The sequence below is a fragment of the Haliotis cracherodii genome, unplaced genomic scaffold, assembly GCF_022045235.1.
Source record: "Haliotis cracherodii isolate W230 unplaced genomic scaffold, xgHalCrac1.p SCAF_16, whole genome shotgun sequence".
NCBI lineage: Eukaryota > Metazoa > Mollusca > Gastropoda > Lepetellida > Haliotidae > Haliotis > Haliotis cracherodii.
The window spans coordinates 3,708,661-3,730,944 of NW_027266271.1; the positions used below are offsets into that span (position 1 = coordinate 3,708,661).

Here is a 22,284-nt window from a genome sequence, read left to right on the forward strand (position 1 = left end):
AAAGGCTGGTCCCTGAGTCGGTATAATGTTGAAAGACAGTAGGCGTAAATCGCAATCTATTGACGTAACCAGGTTGAAAAGGTCTATAACGTCGGCATGAGTGGCAGAATGTACGGTCGCCTCTGTCTCCAGGTCTTCCACGTCGATTTGATCCTTGTTTCTTGTTGTCTGGCTGACGAAAAGATTCCTGAGAAGATTGGCATTTGTCGTACCACCAACTTGGTTGGAATGAATCCTTGCCGGAGGGGACAAACTTCTTCTTAGGAGGCTGTTTGTAAGTCGAGTCTTTTTGGTCCCAGGGACACTTCTGGGATTTGGAACATCCAAGAGCCTTGAGAGCTAGGCTGATAGTTGATGCTTGGAATCTTTCCGTTGTATCTTGACTGACTTTGCCTATTACACGTAGCAGTATTCTGTTGAATGTCGTGTGAGCTGATATGGGCTGTGACATTATCAACCTCTTTGTTTGTTTGGAAATGGCCTTAGAACAAATCTTGGCTAAGAGTTGTTGACATAATTGCTGTGAAGACATCTGGAAGTAGAGCATCGTTTGTCTTATATAACTTCCGTTTCAATGGCGGTAAGGGTAGTCGTTCCTCATGTCTAAGCTTGAGCAGATTGTCAGACATCTGGTCTACAACGTTGCCTGCGTAGCTTGGCCAAGGTAATGTCTGATGGATGTGTTGAGAAGACATGGGAGCATGATATCCCCCCATATTCCGGCATCTGAGGTGGCGAATTGTCTGTCACAGGTGCTTGGAGTGCAGGCATGAGGTGAAATAATTCCTCAATGAGTTCTACAAATGTATAACCCTCCGTAAAATCCTGCTGGGGTGTGTTGTCATGTATCTTCATAGTACTCCTCTTCCACCTCTGAGTGACCATGGGTAGCAGTCCTCAACGTAATCCCCGTGTGGTTCATCCTCTGCCAGTGTCCAGGATTCCGGTATGATCAAAGTCTGTGTGGCTTGTGATGGCTGCCTGTGAGCAACAGGTCCTGTGTGGTGATCCTCCACTCTGTCTGTATAATGTTGGGCTGGACGGTCCAATGTGGCCCGTCATTCTGGCTTGGGTACAGTCTGCTGATGAAGATCATCCAGTAGGCCTATCTACTAGGCAATGGATTAGCCGTGGAGTTGTGGAGTCATAGCCGCACGGTGATCTAACGGTCGGCTGGGTGAATGGCTGGTCACCCGGCTGAAATATCCTGGTGTCCGTGCGGCGACAGTAGGGTGCTTGTGGTGCTTTTGGCCTTGTGGTACCCTGCTGGGACTGCAGATCTGTTGGCTGGCCATATGGCTGTACTGGTGTAGGCCCTACGATGTTTTGAGAGAACTTCGTCTCAAACATCGTCTTCATCATATATTGTTGCTGTTTGAGAAGATCGAGTATCAAGCTCATCATGGGTGCAGGAGATGGATCTGCCTTTCGACTAGGGGTACCCCGGACCTTCCACTCTCCGGATGGACGCTCTACCATTAGGCCACTGAGGCAGTCTAAAGTCGCTAAATCAACATGTCCGGTGATTTTCTTTTCAAATTTGTACTGTCCAAGTTTCTTATCACCCTGTTGTTCCAAAATTCGCTTTCGAAGGGGTACGGTGTAATTTTTTTCTACACATACTATTCAAAATATTTTTTTCTCCAAAATACTGAATCTGGAAACACCCCGTCCCCGGCATAGGTTCTACAAGACAAACCTCACACATATGCTCCCAAGGACATAAGGTGGACCAGCTTGGCATCTCTTTTCTCTTCGTCAACCTATCAAACTCACGTAGAGATTGAATAAGGTAAGAACGAGAAGAGGAAACGATTGACGATACCAGTTTATCACACAGGTCTTCAATCAACTACTGAGACATCACATGCGCAAAGACTGAGGTAAGCAGGTAGAAGATCTGGACACCATTTAAACAAATGGCCACACCGGATGGTGAATTCTGTTGATTTAGACCCGTTTATAACACAGGTCGTCAATCAACTACTGAGACATCACATGCGCAAAGCCAGAGGTGAGCAGGTAGAAGATCGGGACACCATTTAAACAAATGGCCGCACCGGATGGTGGCTTCTATTGACGTAGACCGAACAGACAAGCATATATACCCTCCTAATGGGAGCTTGTCTGGGAAACCCGATTAACATAAGCAATAAATGAAAATATTGCAGTATATACAGGAAACCAGACTTGGGACTTGTAGTCCACTGGGCTTCCTCATCTGCGCTGTGTGGCTGCTGTGACCTTGGACCTCGGCGAATGAGATTCCGAAAGGAGTAGGAGGCAAAGACCATATCAGAACGCCAGAAACATCACTCCATGATGGCTGAGAGTGTGCAATACTATGCAACGCCAAAGTGGAAGTCACTGCCCTCGTCTCATGAGGATTGGAAGCAGCTGTAGCAGGTGTAGACCCTGATGATAGAATGCAGCCAGTGGAGATGGTGGTTCAAGATATATGAGAAGTTGCAGCCGTCGACAAGTGGATGAAAAACATGCTTTCGACAGCGACGGATTGTCTGAGATGCCTTCAAGTAGATCTTGTAGGTTCAGGCTGGGCAAAGTGAGACGTCTTCCATGACATCAGCTGTCAATCAATGAGAGTGGTGGAGGCTGAAAAGACGATCTGGATGTCCTAGAAAACTTATCTTGTTGAAGACACTGGAACCGGACTCAACCGACGTCTAAGCACGAGTCCCTCTAACACGAGCTGCAGGAGCCAGCGCAAGCAGGAGGATCATCATGAACGTAAAAATTTGAGGTTTTATCCACAAGAGGTTCATAGTCAGCCAGGAGAAGTGACAGGGAGATCCCATGCTGGAGGGCAAAGTCTGGAAGATTGGTCCATAAGGTGGTATGAGCGAATCAATGTCCGAAAATCAGCAACAGCGATGAACCTTGGAGCCTGGGGTCATGGTAACGCCTGAATTACTCGCAGTCTGAAAGATCTGTGTAGATCTAACGGTTCAGGAACTATAGCAAGTTTTATCCCATTAATGAGTTGTTGGTACAGAACTGATCGCTGCCCAGTAAGTGCCCAGTGTCGAACCATACTTGCGCATGCCTTGTACTTCATAGGTGACATAGGTAATCTGCTACTTGTGGTATAGTAGCCTGGCTGTGGAAACCCCTGGATCTTGCAAACTGGTGAAAACTTTTCCATTTATCGTCACAGAGATTCTTGTTGATTGACGAAGTGCTAAGGAGGCTGCCTTAGCTGCTCTAATGGAAACTCCTCAGCGAGACTGTTCTTGATATACTCCATACGTGAAGTTCGTATAATACTGGTCTTGGATGGACCTGATTGGAAGGAGGATGGAGCTGTAGCTGTGACCAGTTTGGAAGTCTTAGTAGTGGAATCCCTGCCAGTACAACAAGCTCTGGAACCCAAATTCTTGTTGGTCAGAAGGCGCTACCAACAGCAGTTGTTGGTAGCTCGTGTGTAGGATCTTTGTAGTATCCATGGTATAAAGGCTGGTGGGGGAAACGCATACGTGTTTAGGTCCTCCCATGATATTGTCAGAGCATCAACTGACCAAGCTAGTGGGTCCGGCGCTGGTGCCACAATGTTATCTGATGCAAATAGGGTTACTTGTAGACAACCTTTTCTTTTATTGCCAGTTGGAATGCTTCGGCAGTAGCTTCCATTCTGTTGGTGATAGTCTGGCTGGTCTGAATAAGGTGTCTGCTAATCCATTGGCTGCTCCCGGTATATGTCTTGCCTTTATCGCTAAGTTTAGCTTGTCTACCAAAGTTGTAAAGTCAACTGTAGGAGGGTCTCTGATTTCATCGTGTCTTGAAGGTGTATAGTGTATGCCACAGTTGATATGAGTGTCCCGATCATCAGACGTTGACTGTGGGGTCCAATGAAATTTTACCCGGATTACAGCCTCGTATTCCAGATAAGTGATGTGGTAGAGCTGACTGCTTCTGACCATAGGTCTGATGTTACTTCCAAGTTGAAGTGAGCTCCCCAACCTTGAAGTGAAGCATCCATGAACAGGTGGTTGTTGTATTCCAGCTTGTGTAAACAAATTTCTGTACAAACAATCGATTCCACTGTCCATCACAAGAGGTGTTCCTCATTGTGTTCTGGTACTAGGATGTTAGTCTGGCTCATTAGACTTGATCCCAAGGAATGGAGATCCTGGAATGGTTGTAAGTCGGACTTCTGATAATTTATTAACCAACGTAGTTGTGTTAATAATTTCCAGGTAATTATTGTAGTCTGAGTAATTGTTGAATCCCTTCATCCAGGTAAAATGTATTACGGATTCCTGTGTGACGAACAGCAATTGGTTTAGTCACTTGTGTACATAGCAATGGGTTGAAGCAATTCCAAAGGGTAGTGTACCGCCAGTGACAAGAAGGGTGGTTCTCCTTCAAGTTGTGGAAATCCAAGCAGTCGTCTGTTGACTTGGGACGGTTGGAATGGGGTAGCGGACATATTACCATATGTAGAATGTTGAACTTCTGAGTTGTTGAGGTGGAGATGAGTTCGCCTGTTGATCGATGTTCAAGTACACATTGCACAAAATTTGTGTTATAAAGAGACTTTACGGTTGTGCGTGTGATATAGTATCTCACAGAAAACTATCCAGAAGATGTAGTTTACCGGTTGGCTGATCGTACGAAGCAGGGTAATCGGGACCACATTGAAGAGCGGTAGTAGCAAACACCGTGCCTCGAATGGACGTGGCTAACATTAGGATCATATACCCCCCCCCCAAAAAAATGTCGCTGTTCACCTATCTCGTCTTGAATAAGTGAGGGATGACTTGTCCTGCCAGGTTGATCCGTGATGTGTAGAACTGGTGAAGAGACAATAGATTCCATCACCTTGGCACCGGAAAAAGTGCTGTGCATTCGATGCGACGACAAAAGGAGTTGTGAAGATGTGATAGACCGCACCTACAGTCATTGACAACTACTACTGTAATGCTTTGCATGGCTCGCATAAGATCAGCCTGTACGAAAGTCAGCATGGTAGTCTTGTTTACAAACAGCAATCTCGGCGTGATGTGTAATTCACCCTTGCACAGAACAGGAAATTACAGCATACTTTCCGATCACGTGGTCAAAAGCTCCCAACACACGAGCGTTGTCCTGAGTGACGTGTGTTGGGGGACGAGGCAACCCTCAGTTGACGGCTTGACTTCCCAGGCTGAGTAAAGGGCCGTAGTCCAACACAATGAACTGGCCATTTAAATGCAGGATGACTAGAAACCAGGGAGCGGGCACGTGGACAGGGGCGTGGTCCGCACAGAGGCGGGAATCACAGCAGTTGAGACGGAAAGCAATCCTCCTCTACGGATAGCGATGTAACCATTGCCAAATTGACTATATTATTTTGATAAGCAAGAAAACGACGGTACAGCCTCAGGCGATAACACAATTGTTTGGGTTTCAAATCGGAGGAAACACAATATGCACGAAAACCGTAAACATCGCCTTTAACCGACAAACGTTCGCCTTTATCGAACACTAAGCTAAGTAAATTGAGATCCAATTCTGACAAGGTGGTACACAGTAGTCATCGTTATTAATACCACTCTCTCTTCGTGGTTATGTTAAACTTTAGTAGTGAGGTCGTGTATTTAAATTTTATATATAAAAAAAACAAAAACAAAACAAAATACTCTGTTCAAGAATAACGTCTGAACACCATAGCGGTAGAATTGAGAATGAGGGTGCTGGATATGTTAGAGGGTCGTGTCGCACGGGATTTTAGTGGTGCGTGAACCATGATCACAGTTGTGATGTGTGGGATGTGTTTGGGTGAGTGGTGTTTTTGAAGCTGGAAACTTTGTTCTACTACGTTTCCACACAAAGATAAAAAAATTAGAGGAAATGCATAGTGTGAGATAGGAAAAGTTTAAAAATTACAGTATTCGGGTTCCCAGAATGCGGCTTCAATGGAGAAGCACACAAAAAAACTCATCTGTAGAGACTGTAAAAAAGACTACCATCACGAAGTAGGCACAAGATGAGCCCGTTTCGACAGTGTTCCAGTTCCATTATCAGCCCACAGCTGCCTTGAGCATGTGACGCAGTAATGATTTGAAGATCCTCTTATGGATATTGTCAATCGTTTCCTTATCTTGTCAAAGCTATTCGATACTGCGACAGGATTGATAAAAGAGCTTCAACATAGTGTAAAATGGAATGCCAAACAAATAATAGTCAATAGAGAGTACGGACAACTTTGTATGTAGAACTGATTGACTTGAGACCCCTTCCGAATTGGTTAAAAGTTATGGCTCAATAGCTTGCCTAATTCCAAACCATGTGGTTGTCATTGTACTATGCGAAAAACACACAAGCGTATGTTACACCCAAAGACATATTGCTGTGTCCCAGTAGCATAAAGGGTTTTTCAAGATCACTCTATGGCAGTGATTCACCCATAGAAAACACGAGTAAATCTCCAGACGCGGATGTGTGACAGTCCCAGGATTGAAGCATGTCAGCACCAGCTTCCTCAGGTACATCTCATGGTTACAGACGAATACAGACTATGGTAATCCAACCGTGGGATAAATGTATAGAGTGAGGTAGGATATGTTTTAAAATTTGTAAATTTTACAACAAATTATATATTTAAAATACTTATTCTATCTCACACGATCTATGCCCACCCATCCGCCCCGCATCACAGTTACACTAGCCTGTCATGTCCAAGAAAGAGAAAGATGAGGCAGTCAATGAACAAGATTGAAGACAGCGTGCTGCATGAGATCCAGATGCACGACCTAGATACCAAGGTGGTCATTATGGTGATGCATTGGTGGCTGGGCAAATGAGTGAGTGACTGAGTTGGATTTAACACCGCTTTTAACAGTATTCCAGTTATATCACGGCGTGTCAGCTTAATGTGTCTGATCCAGGTCTCAGACGTTTACCACTTCAGTGAAACCCACGAGCAGGGGTACGGTGCTGACAAACCTAGAAACATAATCGTGGGCGAACTGGGATTTGAACCCACAATGGTAGGTTTCTGGCGTGCCAAAGGGATGCAACTCTGCACAGCGAATCGCGACGAATTAGACGACTGGGCCATCCGTGCCCCCGCTGGCCAAATGAAGCTTAGAAGCTGGAAACTTTGATCAAGGATGTTTCCGTGCATGGGATTGAAAGAAGACGGAGGAATGCATAGAGTGAGATATGATAAGTATCATAAATATACAAGTTATTGTGAAATTTACAATATTTGTTTCTTTAAAATATATAGTGCTTAAAGAAAAGTAGGTAACGCAATGTATATGCAGATTGAAATTCTTCCTTTTTTTATTAACACCTTAAATCTGAATGCGGTTTGAATATAAAAACTTGCTTGTATGTTTAACGCTGCACTTAGCGATATTCCACCAATATGTTGGCTGCCCGTACATAGCCGAGACATCACCAGGCACACCAGTAATTGATATTGTAAGCAACAATCCATGCGGTCGAGGTACAATGGTACCTGACTACCCCATCCACTGAGTTGCCTCTTACGACAAGCATAGCGCTACTTGGGAATCCCCACAAGGTTTGAATATTAACATTGTCTCACTCTGTTGCAGGTGTATGTTTAGAAATACTTCTATACATCTCTTAAGACCTGGTGGATATGGCATTCCTTCATAATTTTATTGTAATTAATTCACATAAAATGTGTGTACTATTTGTTAACGATGTCCCTGAAAGACCAGATTCAGTCATTAAACAAATGAGTTTCAAAAATGTGTTTCGAGCTTTGAAAATACAATGTCAAATTTGCCACATTGCCATAATTAACTGAATATGTCAGAGAAATTCATTGTTGAAATTACTTAAATCCTAAAATCCAACTTTTTCTTTCGTCAGTTTTCTACATCTAATTTCATATCTTATTTCAAATTAATAATTTGCAAATAAAAGATGAACAGCTGGTAACGCCCTACCCAAAGTAGAGGGTTGTGTGGTGAGAACTGGGGATTGATGGCAGGAATCATCCTGCGAATCCGACATCCTTCTAGCGTGCATCTTCCCAGAGCAAGGGAGTTAACTGACTGTAAAAAAGTCAAGTTTCCAGCCTTGCCGAACCATGTATCTCCTATTGACCAATCCTTCGGAAGACGTCTAGCATGCCAACAGGACTGCTGTATTAGGCTGCGTTCACACAGTGCCTCATATGGTTCCCATTTGAGATCAGACAGCACTACGACATAGAATGTGAAAAGTCGTATTACTATCCTCAATGATCTGGAATGTCCTACAATTGTCTGAACGCAGTCGTATACATTCGTAACAGAGACCTACGGTTCGGGAAAGGTCCAGAGAGGTCGGCCAAGCACTCCCGACAGTATGGTGCTTCCCGTGACATTCGGGAAATGCAGCCGATTTTGTCTAGTCGGATTACAACCTTGACTATGTCGTGACAGATTCTGCTGTATCTGATCAAAATTGTAACAATGTCCTGTGTTGTCTGGATGGTGTCCTGTGGATTGGGACGCTGTTGTGATAATGGGGCATGGGAGAAATTTTTCACTACCGTTTCTTGTCGATTGAGTCAAGATTGTGTCCAGATCTTACTGAATGCGAACCGTCTATGTCGATCTCTGTTGGATCGAATTTACCATGCAGAAACAACAAATCAGATCCTATTCGGATTGAGAACAGGAGAATCGGGACGAATTCGGCTGGAAACGGCTGAATCAGGACACTTCCTGAACAATATCTGATTGCTGTCGTGATTAAATAAATGTTTTTACAAATTTGTGAATTTCCGCCACAAATCATAGGATCTTGATCAGACTTTTGACAAATTTTAATTGAGAATGGTCCTATCAAGGAACGCAGTGAAAATCCTGAATGTGTGACTGAGCCCTTATACATTTATATGAAACCTGTCTGTACGTTGAAAAACTTGATGGGGAGAGGGGTGAACAAAAGCTACAATTCAAATTCGGAGTGGAAATTTGAACGCAATCCAAACAACGTGGGTATGGGTCTTTGCAATTTGCAACAAAAGTTCATGCAACGCACAAGCGTAAATCACGCATGAAAATTGAATTTGTACTGTGAAAGTAGATAAATAAACCAAAGTTTAAATAGGAAAAACAGAGTTTAATGTGTTCGATAACAAGCATGAAAAATGCTAAAATTGGCTAAAGTTATTTATAAAATGTACAACATAATACCAAGCCAACAATTGAAAATTTGTAACAACCGCCCCGAAATTGAAAGCCATCCCAGAAGAAATTTAACGTGGAAGCCATGGAAAACAGTTGGCCCAAACATTTTAACTGAAGCAGGGAAACATACTCTTACAATATAGATTACAAAACACAACCAGTCAACCTGAAGCAACATGTCAAACACCATTTTAAGGTCTAATCCTGCTGTTTATTAATAAAAAAGTTATGTTTACAACATTATATAAATATGCATTTATGATATAATTAAGTTCTTTTTTGATAAATATTTCAGATTACACATTCATAACGTCCACCCTAAGAACCAAGAAAGGGAAAATAATGTCCATCTTGTTCTTATCTCGTTCTTGGCCAGTCTGCAGTCCGTTTGTATCCAGTTCTGATCATGTAAAAGTGCCCGATCACCTCATCCCGACAACGTTTTGAAGCCATTCGAGCCCATCCATAGCCGTTCTCAACCCGTTCTTAACCAGTTCAACCTCGTTCTACCTCGTTCTACCTCATTCACAATACATGTACGTCCAAGCCAGTTCTAACTAATTCTTAACCCGACCAACTCGTTCGCAGTACGTCCTCATCTCGTACCAAATGCGTGTGTATTCGCGTCCTGGCCCCGACTCCTATGGATACCGAGCGTGTTGTAGCTCGTGTTCATTCAAGTTCAGGGCTCCGAGCTGTACACATCATGCCTCCAAAGAGAAGTCGACCTGGTCGGTGTGCACACATACTGAAATTTATGTCCAACTGCACCACGTAACACGTCCCTAGTAGGTTCGAAGTACGACAATTCCGTTCGTAATACGTTTTTCCCGTTTTAAGGATGTTGTCAATCCGACTAATTGCAGAATGGGATGGACGGGATAAGATATTGAGCAGACTCAAAGTTCTAGAGCACCCTCCCCGTCCGAGCCCGTCCATAAAGTTCGTAAAAAGACTGTCAATAGTTGGACTGTATACAGTTGGAGCCTGTTTGACAACATTTTCACGAACGTATTAAGAGCTAGTTTGGAGTGATGGGGGTATAAGGCAGTCAATCAAATTACAGCAATTTATACCGTCCTTGTGTATGATATATTTCAGATTTAGATGAAAGTATTTGGTTAAATTGTGTTATTTTTAGGAGGAATCGCGACCTAAGTTCAAAGTATGGAAATTCGTGGACATATTGTGTTAGGTTATGACCTGTGACAGATTTCTAATGCACATATTTTGGCTTTAAACATCGTGTCCAAAACTAAAAATAGAGGCGACAAATACTGAGATGTCATTTGACTTACATGGTCGCACAAAAAGATGGAAATAGTAAATTTGACAATTATTGGAAATATGTTTGTTGATTTTATTTATTGCTTTATTAAATTTATTTATGATTTACTTGAAACATTTTCATATTTCTCTTTTACATCTTTTGTTTGGACCTGTTGTCAAAGCATGTGTCCCAGATTATTATTTTTTCAATAACATTCTGGGAAATAGTACATAATTTTAAATCTATTGAAAAAATATAACAAATTAAAAAGAAACAAGTATTTTCTGACTTTGTGAAAAGTGATAGATTAATAATAAATGAATGATAGGTAGGTTAATAAAACTATATTATTATTGTGACATGGCTATGGTGTGGCTGGTACACTGGCATGCAGTGTCTAAAGAGATTACGAGCGGAGGCCCAGTTTCACCAAGCAATCTCAGTGTGATTCATTTGCCATATTTACAGCTCAAAATAAACTGCAGGCTGTAAAGGTCTGCTGGAACTATCTGCCCGAGAACAAATCTATAAGCCTCGGGCCTACTGGTCGATGTCTATTTCGAACACTGATACCAAACATCCATTAGTTGTAAATCTTTATTGAGGACTCCATACTTTTCAACCCTGTATTGTGTGTTCATTCATCTCTTGTTAAATCTGTACGGGTATGTGTTATGGATGTGACAAAACACAGAGGTATGTGTGTAGGAGTGACGTAGATAACAAGATATTGTAAATCATGAAATTAGTGCGAGTATGAAAATAATGCGAAAAATGCAAGTGCCTCTTGCTCACATAAAAGTGACACATTCTTATTGAGACATATTGTAGTATATTGTTGTGTCTGGTTCAATTGGTAGAAACAAAGACACATTTAACAAAGCTTACAATAAACATTGAACATTGAGCACAATGATAACATGTCAGTTCTAACTACATTGTGTGATATATTTACATTCGAGTGTACTGGAAGTGACCTCTGAACTTGATGAGTACGCATGCGTGAGCGGAAGCTCAGGCGTTTGATGGGAAAAAACAGGAGGAAGTAGCGTGGTTACGGATGGCGGGGATTTGACATGAACTGCCAGTGGTGTGAATTGAATCAAGTTGAGTGAGAGAAGGACTAACAGTGGAAAGGGCCATAAAGGTAATTAACATTGGTAAGCAGAGCACGGCTGCGGGAAAACAGGACTAGCAATATGGCACATGGTTACAAGATGCCCCCGACTTTGACAAATGAGATGGAATATGAGACATGGAAAAACAAACTTGAAATATGGTGTGACATGACCGAGGTTGTAGAGGAAAAACAGGCACTCGCAATCTCACTGGGATCACTAACGGGACAAGCTAGGGCAAAAGCAATGGCAATTGATGTGAAAGACTTGAATTCCAAAACGGGTTTGAAAATTCTTGTCCAAGCACTTGATGAACTTTATAAGAGGGACACTGTTGATTTAGCATACACGGCATACAGGGATTTTGATTGTTTCACAAAGGCTGAAGAAATGACAGTGTCAGAATTTATCATTGAATATGAATGGCGATGTATCCAGTGTAGGAAATATCAGATCAGTACTCTCATTCAAGTTGCTTGATTCATCAGGATTGATTCTGAAAGAAAGACAGTTAGTTTTGACAGCAGCTAACGATAGAAACTTTGAATCTATGAAATCAGCTCGAGAATATTTGGTGATGTTAAAAGTCAGGATTCTGACGGCACCATATGTGTGAAACAGGAATCAGCATATTACATTAGAAATAGCCAGAATGGTTATAGAGGACGTCAACAAGGACAGAGATACTCGGGTCCAAGGTACAGGAATGAGCTATGTGACAGATACAGTTCAGCTTACAGTGGTAATAGAAATGATACGCCTGAAAGGGGAACAAATCCAATTAACAGGTTTGGAAAGCGCAGCCGATGTGTAATTTGTCAGTCAACTTTCCATTGGGCTAAAGATTGCCCTCACCAAGAGAAACCAAGAAACACTGAGGAAGTGAAAATGATAGAAACAGAAGAACAGACAGAGCAATGTAACTTGACACTGTTTACAAAGTATTGAGAACAAAATTCTACTAACAGAAGCATTGGGATGTGCAGCATTAGACACTGCCTGTACAAGTACAGTATGTGGACAACAATGGAAAGTTTGAAAGTTCTTAGCAGAGCAGGAAAAACAACAGGCAAAAACAGGAGCTGGTACAACTTAGAATTCACTAATTCTGAAATGCAAGGTATAAGTCAGTCAGTTGATTTGTCCAAAGCAAAAGATTAGTGGATCATCCCCTGTGAAATCATGAAGGAATACATCATGATTACAGAAGATGTTTCATGGACTAAACCCAAGCTAACTGAACTTGATAATTGGAAGAAAAATGGGAGTTTACAAAGAAGTTTTTTTTTTTATGTTTTTTTTTTATTATTCCATTCCATATATATTGTTACAAGTGTAGGTATTAACATGTACATATAAGACAGAATTAACACAAGTTATAGTTTTCATAGGTGAGGACAGGCAGGTTGTGTTGGATGTATCGTTTTCTCAAACTGAGAGGGAGATTATAAATATTTGTTTACAAGAAATAAATGATTACTAATTAACAGGAAGTATGATTCAACTGCTTCGTTAGTTTATGAATTGTAAGTTTTGCCATTTCTGAGCATACTGGTTAAATTGATTATTTTTTTAGCGATAAAACTTTCCAAACAAATTGTGTCTTTTAGTAGTGAAAGAAATTGCTCAAAAGATAAATCTTGTTGTTTTATGTTTGATATGTAGATGGTTTACAAAGAAGTTGTCGATGATAGGCAAAGATGTGTGTCAACCAGGTGGGTCTGTACACTTAAAGAAACACCAGAGAAAATAATACCTAAGGCAAGGTTACTTGCCCGAGGATTTGAAGAAGGTGAGAATACGGACATTCAAAAAGATTCCCCAACATGTGCTAAAGAATCGCTGAAACTTTTCTTGGCAGTATTTTGTCAGAAAAAATGGAAACCTCATTCAATGGAAATTAAAACTGCATTTCTCCAAAAGAAGCAAACATACCTGGAAAACTCTGGCATCTTCAGAAGTGTGTCTATGGACTAAGTGATGCATCACTACATTGGTATCAAGAAGTCAAGTCAGTCATGTTGAAACTAGGAGCTAAAGTATCGAGAGTTGACCAAGCAGTATTTTTCTGAGAAGGACAAGGTCAAGAAACTATTGGAATATTGGCATGTCATGTTGACGACTTTATTTGGGGTGGATCTGCAGAATTCAGATCAAATGTAATGGAATCTGTGAGATCATACTTCAAGGTTGGAAAATAAGAAAACCAAGCTTTTCAATACTTGGGAATGGACTTATCTTGCCAGGACGGACACATTTTCTTACATCAACAGAAGTATGCAGAAAGCCTCAACTTTGTCCAGATTGATAAATCTAGATCCACTCAGAAATCCTTACCCCTGAACGATATTGAGAAGCATGAACTCAGATCCAAGATAGGACAAATACTGTGGATAGCTAAACAGAGTCGTCCTGATTTTAAATTTGATGCTTGCTGACTAGGAGCATGTGTGAAGGATGCCAAAGTTGAACATCTTTTGACAGCAAACAAGATTATTAGGAAGAACATGTTAACTTTAAATTTTAGAATGTAGGAAAGGAACTTCCACTGGTACTTTTCAGTGATGCTTTGTTAGGAAACCTGCCAGATGGGGCACACAGGGTGGACATATGATTTTCCTCACAGGAAGTACAAGAAAGATGACACCTTTATGTTGAAACTCGAAGAAGATTCGGCGGGTTGTGCGAAGCACACTAGCTGGTGAAACTTTGGCGATGGCCGATGGTATTGATACAGGAGTGTACCTATCAATGAACTGAGTGGTGAGAAACACAACAGAATGACATTGACCTGTATCACAGACTCTGAGGTTATATGATGTTCTTGGGATATATTGTATAGAGACTGGTTTTAAGAAATCTTAGTAGAGAAATTATGTTTTTTTACTTTTACTGGGAAAAAACAGGAGGAAGTAGCGTGGTTACGGATGGCGGGGATTTGACATGAACTGTCAGTGGTGTGAATTGAATCAAGTTGAGTGAGAGAAGGACTAACAGTGGAAAGGGCCATAAAGGTAATTATGTAGGAAGTTCAGTGTTGACAAAAGTTCATGAAGCAGTTATGACAATCGCCAAACGTGTATGACGGCATCTTTGTTCTTGGAAGCTCATAAAACAACAAAAAAGCGTTGTCCATGTAACGTCAGTAGTTGCTGAGAAAACTTGTTCCCATTTCACACAGTATGCACTAAGTTGAAAAGCATGGAGCAAGGGCCATAAATCTTCAAAGAGTCATCAGAAGATTCCCCTGGCCCCAACAAATTTGAAAGAACAAATCATCTGACTGTTACTTTAAGTCCATCTTGATGTGAGAATTTCTATCTAAACTGTCTGTCTGTATACAAGAGTAGTATTAAGCTATCAAAACTATACCATGGAAATGGGTTTCGGAACTTTGTATTTCTATGTTAGGTACACACCACAATGAACATCTAACTTGTCAAAATCAAACTTGTTGCCATGGACAAAGAAAATATTTTTCTTCTAAAAATACCTTAATAGCAAAAGGTACCAGCTGACAACCTGGTCTTCATGTGTGTTCACAGTTTCAAGAAAAACCTATTAGTTTAAGAGATATGGTCCGCACAAACACACCACTATGAACAGAGTCAAAGTCAAACTTGTTGCCTTGGAAACAGGAAAAACTTAATTTTTTTAAATTCCTAAATAGCAAAAGGCACCACTGCAGCCCTTGATTAATACATGTACTAAGTTTGGATGAAAAGTATTGAATAGTGTATTAGTTCTGTTCCAGAAACGACACCTACCTCAATTTCAACTAAGTCTAACTTGTTACCATGGAAACGGAAAAACTCAAAATGCACCACTTCAGCCCTTGGTGAATACATTTACCAGGTTTGGATGAAAAGTCTTTCACAGTTTTCATTTTGTGCTCTGGAAATGACACCCACCCACACCTTCTGAGACCAAATTGGGTCCATGGAAATCGTGAAAATCAAAACTGCCAAAAATCTGCAAATAGCAAAAGGCACCACTTCAGGATCTATTTATAAATACTGAACACAAAAAGAAACGCGAATCAAGAAGGTATAGGAAACATGATGTATTTTGTTTCAGCCGGTATAAACATAATAATGATGGATACAACACAATTCATTAGCAATAAGAAAGAGTCAGTTCTCTGGACATCAGACATCTTCTGTATCCATCAACACAACACCACGTGACCATGCTGAAGTCAACTGAAGTATGGGTACAAATCAATACCTGGTATGGCCCCCATTTGCATTCACAAGCGCGACACACCGTCTGTGCATGGAGTGAATAAGATGGCTGATAGTGTTCATGGGGATGTGACGCCACACCTGCAGGATGGTAACCTCGAGCTGTGCAGCTGTCCTTGGCCTCGGATGCGCCATGTTCAAACGTCTCTGCACTTCATCCCACAAGTGTTCAATAGGGTTGAGATCAGGACTAAGAGCCGGGCAGGGCATGGTGTTGATATTGTGCTGTTGCCAGAAGGCTTGAGTAATCCTGGCGGTGTGGGGACAAGCGTTATCCTTTTGAAATTGGAAGTTGCCATGTCTTGCAAAAAACGGTACAACCTTGGGCCTCAACACCTGATCGATGTAACGCTGAGCAGTGACACCATCCCACCATTGCCCCTACCATCTCCACCGTTCTGAAAGATTGCAAGGTCAGTTCACTGATTTAACCCTATTCCACCCCAAACCATGACACTAGAACCACCCCACGAGTTCCGTTCAAGGACACACTGGTCATGATAGCGCTCACCCCGACGTCGCCATACTCTAACACGTCCATCGGCACGATCAACACAATACCGACTTTCATCAGAGAACAGAATTCTTCTCCACTGCTAATGACGCCAATTCAAGCATGTTTGGGCCCACTGTAGTCGCAGGAGATGGTGACGTTGAGTGAGAACAGGACCTTATGATGGTAGCCTACACTGAAGCCCTCTGTCACAAAGTCGCCGTCTTACTGTGTTGGAACTTACAACCCTCCCGTGGTTTCCAACGACGTTCCTAGCAGTTTCACTGGCCGACAGTAAACGTCCTTGCAGATGTGACCTGTGAATGTGACGGTCCTGACGTTGTGTTGTCACACATGGTCTGCCGGTACGATGCCTGTCTCTGGTTCTGTTGGTTGTCTGGAATCTGTCCTGCAGACGGTAGATGGTGGAAACGTGGACGTTAAAGGTGTTTGCAACTCTCTGAACACTCTCACCAGCTTGAAATTGCCCAATAGCTCTCTCTTGATCGATCTGTGACAGTCGTGGCATTGTCACTGACGTTGATTAGTGAATGATTCACAGTGACACTTTCGTGGCTTTGAAAGACAACATCTTCACGGACAGTTTTTGCGGCATAAGCAGCACATGCATTTCGTGCGTATCCATCCCACACTGACTTCAACGTCGGTGCGTCTGAGCGCTGTGGATTAAGAGTTCACTGCCCTTAACTCTGGTTAGGGTCATTTTGAAACAATTAAAGCCCATTACAATGGAACCATAGCAGCCAACTGTTTTCACAACCATTTTCCCATATTAAAGAGGAACTTGATTTCGCGTTTCTTTTGGTGTTCAGTATATCTGCCAAATTTTGTTGAAAGACAATAAACGGTTCTTGAGTTGTGATCAGGAAACGAAGTCCACCCCCTTATGAGAATAAGTCCAAATTGTTTCCATGGAAATCAATAAAAATAAAAATGCCCAAACTTCGCAAATAGAAAATGGCACCACTTCAGGATATATTTGATGTATCTGTCAACTTTAGTTGAAAGATATTGAGCAGTTTTTAAGTTACGCTCCGGAAACGAAATGATTATAGACGGACGAATGGAAAGACTGGGCGTCGACTATATCACCCCAGATTATTTGCCAGGAGGATAAAAACGAACGTACGCCACCCATTTTCAAACTCATTTGTGATCGTGACCAGTAACATAAGCGTGTAAAATTTCATTTTTCTAATCTTAATAATTTTTTAGAAAATTTGTCCAAATTCAGAAGCAGGTGGACGGATGTACAAACGCCAAACTTATAATTACAAGCAAAATACTGCTCACCCCTGTTTGCTGATCAGTTTTCATAGTTCAAAGGGTAAGCTACTCGCTTTAATTTCATGATGCACTAATCTCATGTTTTACAGTAATCACCCACATATAGAATACCAACTAAATCCATATTAAGTATATTTTACTTAATTATGTCCCAATATTAATATTAACCACTGATTATTATAATCCATTCACACAAATCCCTCTGTTAATATGCTAACAAAGCATCAGTTAAGTATTATTGTCATAGAAAGTTGATTGTCTAGATATGTCTGTGCAAGCAGTTGTCAAGCAGTGATTGTGGACACTTAGGAGATAAGATTACTGTGTTTTGAAATTTGATGTTTTCCCGCTGTAGAGTAGATACCTCTAATTTTAATTTGAAACTGAGCGGCAACAGTGATCTGAAATCGGTGCTCTTTGCAACGTGTAAATACACAGGTCTGTTATCTTAGAACATTCCGAAAAGGGGTCACAGTGACAATATTACTAAAGTTATACATTAAAATACTCATAGTTTTGACTAGTACAAAATAAGTGTTCAAAACACATAGTCTTTCAAAAAGAGTGAGTGAGTGAGTGAGTGAGTGAGTGAGTGAGTGAGTGAGTGGGTGAGTGAGTGAGTGAGTATGGTTTCACACCGCTTTTAGCAATAATCCTGCAATATCCCAGCGGGGGACACCAGAAATGGGCTTCACACATTGTACCCATGTCGGGAATCGAACCCGGGTCTTCGGCGTGACGAGCGAACGCTTTAACCACTAGGCTACCTGACCGCCCCTCTTTCAAAAACAACTTAGTCCAAACATATATATGTTTTTAATTTCATCTGAACCTGCTGTACACTGTTTGGACTTACCAAGTCATTTCTTGGAAATCAGCAGGATAAGTAATTTCTTGGAAATCAAATATGCCATTTCTCATTGTAGGGGTGACAGGTTGTAGAAATAGTATTAAAAATGCTCCTCAAATATATTTCACCAACAAACTAAATGAATTAAGTCCTTTAGAATTATGTGTAGGTCTTATTAGTTAGTTTGCAATTAACAACAGGAAATTTAAAAAACAAATCAAAATAAATGCCTCTCCACCCAAACTTGGATGCGGCAGAACTTGACCTACATCATGGTTACACACAGCTGTCAAGGGCTGCCAATGTTGTTGTTTATATTCTCCATGCCTCAAACAAGTTACACGAAGCAAGATGACAACTCCGATCTATGATGTGGTTCATCATTACGCTGTAGATTTACTGGGAATGAGCCTGATGGTACAACAAGATTGCCAGTGGAACTGGAGCATGACTGAACAGTACTTTTTTAGGTGGCAGATGAGTGGCTATTTGGACATGAGGGACCCAATTGGACTGTCAATTTCAAGATTTCACGAATTAGACGCCAACAAGTGAAACAAATGTGACATTTGTGGCCCAGAAGTGCTGTGACTTCATTGATGTCTGGACATTGTCTTGTTGCTTTTCGAAGGGAGGAGTTTTTACTGGTGGGTTTTCAAATCCCCTCCTGCCAAATCCTCACGATGGTGGTTGACAGAGATGGCAATGAATATTGATCACGAAAAGGTTTGTAAACCACACGTAGTCATGAATAAAGTTTTTTCAAACACTTATAAAAATGTTATATTTAACATTCATTGTTGGTAGTTTCAATGAGGAAATTGCCTGTTCCAAATCTGTTTGCCATTGAACATGTCACAGTTTCATAAACATTATAATTTGTAAGCAAAAGATATGCCTTCATTATGTCTTGTAATCTCATCATCAAAGCAGTCAGGGCTACGGCCTAGAACATCATATTGTGACCAAATCATCCGATTTCAAACTACCATGTTTCCTCTAATAGACACTATTACTTTCGCGAGAGCCGCTGACCCTGCGTTATTAGAGACCTGGCTTGTAATAGAGGTAATATCGATACATTTTACAGTTCCTGTGGGTGATTGATTGGCAGCTATTTTTATGAATTGATTTGTAGGCAATCAATGTATTCATAAGCATGTTTTTCGTGCGAAAAGGTTTAATAGAATAATATAGACACCAACAATAATATCAATGCCAGGCATCATGACAGAAGTTCACTGCATTTTCTTTCAGCTGGGTGAGCTGAGATCAAGTATTTGATTGTATCTGGACACCATCATGCAAATGTAAATTCTATTTTTGTTTGTGCAGCGATAACATATATTTTCTACATTTCCCCATGTTCCTAGCTTCACGACATCCCCTGCCATGTCCTGCCATAAATATATTTGCTCAATATCCACTTACGTATAAATATCACTTATTCTCCATAGTAATTCCCAGCTTACTTCCAACTCCCCTGACGTTAAAAATACTCTGTATGATGTTACATTTAAGCTATCCCACAATGCACCATTTTATCCTCTGCTCATGCCCAGAACTACGGACATGACGTCACAATGTTTTCTTATATTAACCCCAACAGCCTTGATATCGTTTACTATTTCTGTCATTGTTTATACCAGTGTTCTTCCTACTTTTTTTGTTGTCCATTCCATGTGTAGATTTTAATCTTCTCCAATTCAATCCTTTGGGGGCTCTCGGTTGCACACAACCTCATTTGGGCTTCACAAATCATTCCATGCCCTGCATACTGCATAGGAATGGCTTGTGGCCCCCAAAGTACCTTTCTTCCAAATTTACGGTCTCAGGACTTGTTCCTTACCCGCAGGGTAACTAGCATTCAATCAATCAGGTCGGCATGACCCTTACCTCTTCATTCATACCCACAGAGCTTTTCATTCATACCCACAGGGTATGTCTTTTTATGTAGCAACCGAGTAGCCCCTAATATATTGCTAATGTTATTAATAAATATTTTCATGAATCCTATTGTTTTGTTGTTACTGCACAAACCAAGAAAACTGTTATTCTGCCCACTAAAACAGTTCATACCTCAAGTGCAAACTGTTGTAATTTTGCACAGTCATCTAGACGAAGCAGGGCAAACAGAAGTTTGAAGTGTCCAATACACTGAATCTCAACACCTGCAATCAGAAGGTAAATAGACATTACGATTTAGCATTCAACCTTTTTCATAAAGAAGTCCATCAGAACGTGAACAAGGAGACAATGTCCTTAACATCCAATGTCTGTATATATATCATTATGCACAAAATGAAGTCTTTGAATGGCATTTAGAAGTTATACACATAGGAGAGAGGATTTATGAATGTCAATTCTGAGTAAAAAAATGTTTAGTATATGCCTGCTCCTTATATTCCTGGCCTGTTAACAATCAAGACTTTCAGTCAGGTGAACCAACAATTAGATGTAAGGGGAAATGTTGATATGTTTGTTTGATTCTAATTTTGCAAAAGTTAAGGTCTTGTGGGAAATAACACAGGGGTTTGTAAATTAAGTGTATTATTTTATTGATGTATTACTCCAGATTGTCAGTTGTTTTCTGACGTAGAAAGGCTGGGACAATACACAATTCTTCACAGTGTTATCCCCCTTTTACCTTCCATCATCGAACAATAGTTATCTTTGTTAATAATTCTAAAAATACTACCTCTATTACATCTCTGCCATAAATCCTGTATTTTTGCTTCAATCACACAAACTAAAATTTTTCAGATTTTCAACATACATCATCTTCACTGTCAATCACACAATAAGTTGTCGCCAAGTAGTCTCGTAACTACTCAAGCCATGATGTCATTATGGTGGCAACCTCACTTTTTCCCCTCATCTACTACTGGAGGTAGATGAATTGGGAAGGTGGGAAGGAGTACTTTGGATGTAATAGAGGAAGTATTCTTAATATTATTAACAATAACTATTGTTCGATAATTCTTACAAAACATCTATCTCTATTACATCTCTGCCAGAATATACCAGAGGGACCCCGTGGGATCTGCTTCTGGTTACTCCCTGTGTAATTGACAGCAATCCTCTTCTGGAAACCATTATGTACTGATTCTAATCCTACTTGAGATAATTTCCTCTAAAAATTCCCCTTGAGGACTTGAAAATCAGAAATGTGTTAAGAATCAGTCAAATATGCGACATTCTCACTAGATATCTGCTAATCTTAATTGTAATAATGATGTCATTTCCAATATATTTCTGCTTAATTACGTCACTTCTTTACCCTTATAACGGTTATGACGTCACTTCCGGTATGTCACTTTCCCCTTCTCAAGGTAATGACGTCTCTCTAGGTCTATTTCTACCCAAAGATGTCATTTTACTGATTAGTGGATCCTGTTCTGTTAATTCTGGTGCTGACATCACTTCCGGTTATTCTCACTTCTGGTAATGACATCACTTCCTGGCTAATGGAGACAGTTGATATTTAAGGTGCTTCTAATCCATCCTACACCCAATAGACGGTTAGATGTAGGCTTGGCAGATTGTCGTGGAAAATGCTGGACTTGGGTTGCCGTAGCAGATCTCACCGAAGAGGTAACCGGATAGGTTCGCCCATTAATAGTCTTTTTAGTCTGGGGAACCATGCCCTGCTTGACCATATTGGAGCTATCAGTCTTATTACGCAATCCGTCTCCTCCACCTTGTGGATGACTTGGTCTAGGAGAGACCATGGTGGGAATGCATAAGCAAATCCCTCAATAGTGCGTTGATCTGGTAAACTCTCGGGTCTGGAACTGGACTTACATAAACCGGTGAGTTGGTTGTGTCTGGCAGGTGGCAAAT

The 22,284-nt window shown here is 41.0% G+C and overlaps 1 protein-coding gene across 2 annotated transcripts in view; it reads right to left on the reverse strand.

The window, feature by feature from the left end:
• Positions 1 to 22,284, reverse strand: part of LOC139463733 (dnaJ homolog subfamily C member 13-like) — a 510,967-nt gene that overhangs the window by 121,679 nt on the left and 367,004 nt on the right. For both annotated transcript variants that reach the window (XM_071244983.1, XM_071244982.1), the window contains one exon: positions 20,521 to 20,612. In XM_071244983.1, coding sequence (XP_071101084.1) covers positions 20,521 to 20,612 — 92 coding nt within the window. The remainder of the gene's footprint in view (positions 1 to 20,520; positions 20,613 to 22,284) is intronic.